The 2,500-nt window shown below is 39.3% G+C and overlaps 1 protein-coding gene across 1 annotated transcript in view; it reads right to left on the minus strand.

Moving 5' to 3' along the window:
• The window catches only part of LOC138032071 (extracellular matrix-binding protein ebh-like), a 61,556-nt gene that overhangs the window by 10,411 nt on the left and 48,645 nt on the right, over positions 1-2,500 (minus strand). Inside the window, exon 12 of the mRNA XM_068879657.1 lies at positions 1,748-1,869. Coding sequence (XP_068735758.1) covers positions 1,748-1,869 — 122 coding nt within the window. The remainder of the gene's footprint in view (positions 1-1,747; positions 1,870-2,500) is intronic.

The raw sequence follows: 2,500 nt of genomic DNA on the forward strand, positions 1-2,500 counted from the left end.
AGGTTAATGAAACGCGACAAGTCTTTGTTTTTATGTTTTGTGCACAAAACCACACCTTTTTGTTCGAGAATATAACCAATCAAATCTTTCGATTAATGATGCGTAACTAATTTGCGAACCCAATGCGAAGCGGGAAAACAAAAGGTTGTGCTCTTGTCCCGGTCAATTAAACATACGATTGGCGACTACGGGTTGTTCTAACTTTTGAAGGTTTTCAGGTTTCATAACCACTCCCTCGAATTAACTCTGATTACACGGACCCCGAAATTGGTCAATCAGTGCGACACCGTAAAATTTGAAACGGCATCATAATTCAAAGGATGTTTTTTACGTTTCGAATGGAAACAAGTAGAAGTAAAACGGGAGATATATACCATAAAGTGTTAGGAGAATATTCTTAACTGAAGAAGAGATATATTGTGCTAATTACCAGGTAAATATCGTTTAACCAGTGTGTGGGGTACAGGGTTGTACATTTTAACTTTCTTAGTAAATGTTACCCCAATGAGCTCAAAAAATCTCCCCGAGGGTCTAACGATTTGCTTTTTTAAGTGCAAGGAAAAGATTTTAATATGAAAAGTAAGAAGGGAGCAGGGTGGCGTCAGTGGGTGAGAGCACTCGCATCCCAAAATTGGCTGGGGTTCGATTGCCAGATCCGGCGTCAGATGTGGGTGAAGTTGTTGGTTCTTACTCTGCCTCGAGAGGTTTTTCCCAGAAAATTACCTAGACAAGCAGATATGATTTCCCAGATTTCCATAGGTTGATCCCTCCCCAGCCCTATTACTACTTCTTTAGCAATACTAAGATTTTTTTCGTAGTACTCAATGGCTTGTTTAAAATTACCTAGATTAAGATAGGCATTTCCCAGATTTCCATAGGCTGATCCCTCCCCAGCCTATTACCTACTTCTTCTTTAGCAATACTAAGATGTTTTTCGTAGTACTCAATGGCTTGTTTAAAATTACCTAGACTAAGATAGGCATTTCCCAGATTTCCATAGGCTGATCCCTCCCCCCTATTACCTACTTCTTTAGCAAATACTAAGATGTTTTTCGTAGTACTCAATGCTTGTTTAAAATTACCTAGATTAAGATAGGCATTTCCCAGATTTCCATAGGCTGATCCTCCCTCCCCAGCCCTATTACCTACTTCTTTAGCAATACTAAGATGTTTTTCGTAGTACTCAATGGCTTGTTTAAAATTACCTAGACTAAGATAGGCATTTCCCAGATTTCCATAGGCTGATCCCTCCCCAGCCCTATTACCTACTTCTTTAGCAATACTAAGATGTTTTTCGTAGTACTCAATGGCTTGTTTAAAATTACCTAGACTAAGATAGGCATTTCCCAGATTTCCATAGGCTGATCCCTCCCCAGCCCTATTACCTACTTCTTTAGCAATACTAAGATGTTTTTTCGTAGTACTCAATGGCTTGTTTAAAATTACCTAGACTAAGATAGGCATTTCCCAGATTTCCATAGTGATCCCTCCCCAGCCCTATTACCTACTTCTTTAGCAATACTAAGATGTTTTTTCGTAGTACTCAATGGCTTGTTTAAAATTACCTAGATTGCGATAGGCATTTCCCAGATTTCCATAGGTTGATCCCTCCCCAGCCCTATCCCCTACTTCTTTAGCAATACTAAGATGTTTTTTTCGTAGTACTCAATGGCTTGTTTAAAATTACCTAGACTAAGATAGGCATTTCCCAGATTTCCATAGGCTGATCCCTCCCCAGCCCTATTACCCTACTTCTTTAGCAATACTAAGATGTTTTTCGTAGTACTCAATGGCTTGTTTAAAATTACCTAGACTGAGATACGCAATTCCCAGATTTCCATAGGTGATGATCCCCCTCCGCCCTGCAGCCTATTTTTCTGTGAAAATGCTTGTAATGCTTGTGCATAATTTTTTATGGCCTGTTGATAATCAGGTAAAATTAGTTGAGGTAAGCACCGCCGAGATGAAAACACTTATCGCAATGGCAAGCTCTAGCATTCGCTGCTCTACAGCCTTAAACTTCCCATCTACCATTCTTTAATAACTAAATGACAATTAAAACTTTTTCGATGAGATGATCAGATTGTCAAATCAGGGATGAAGCTGGAAGGAAGAAAGATAAAGACGCTTACGATGTTATGTTGATTGCTTTTAAGCTAGACGAAACGCGTTTCCCACCCATATTTCCCCACAACTATTCCCTCAATGGGTCATAGTAAGCAAAGAAGGTGTTTACAGTAATTTACAAATGCACGCCAAGGATCAGCGGTTTCATTGAGCACGTTAGAAAATTTATTTGTCAGCTATGGAGCTTTAAAATTATACAACTGTGAAACATCATAAGTCCATTACATGTAGAAAGGACTTGCATTGCGTTTGGGTAAGAACATGATCCTTTATGTTCGAATCCTTTTTGAAAAAGGGGTGGGGGTATTAAGGTCTATTAGAGACTGCAAACCCCCCCCCCCTCCCTTAAGCTGGAAGGAAAAAAAGATAAAGA

Source organism: Montipora capricornis, chromosome 14 (assembly GCF_036669925.1).
Source record: "Montipora capricornis isolate CH-2021 chromosome 14, ASM3666992v2, whole genome shotgun sequence".
NCBI classification, from domain to species: Eukaryota; Metazoa; Cnidaria; class Anthozoa; order Scleractinia; family Acroporidae; genus Montipora; species Montipora capricornis.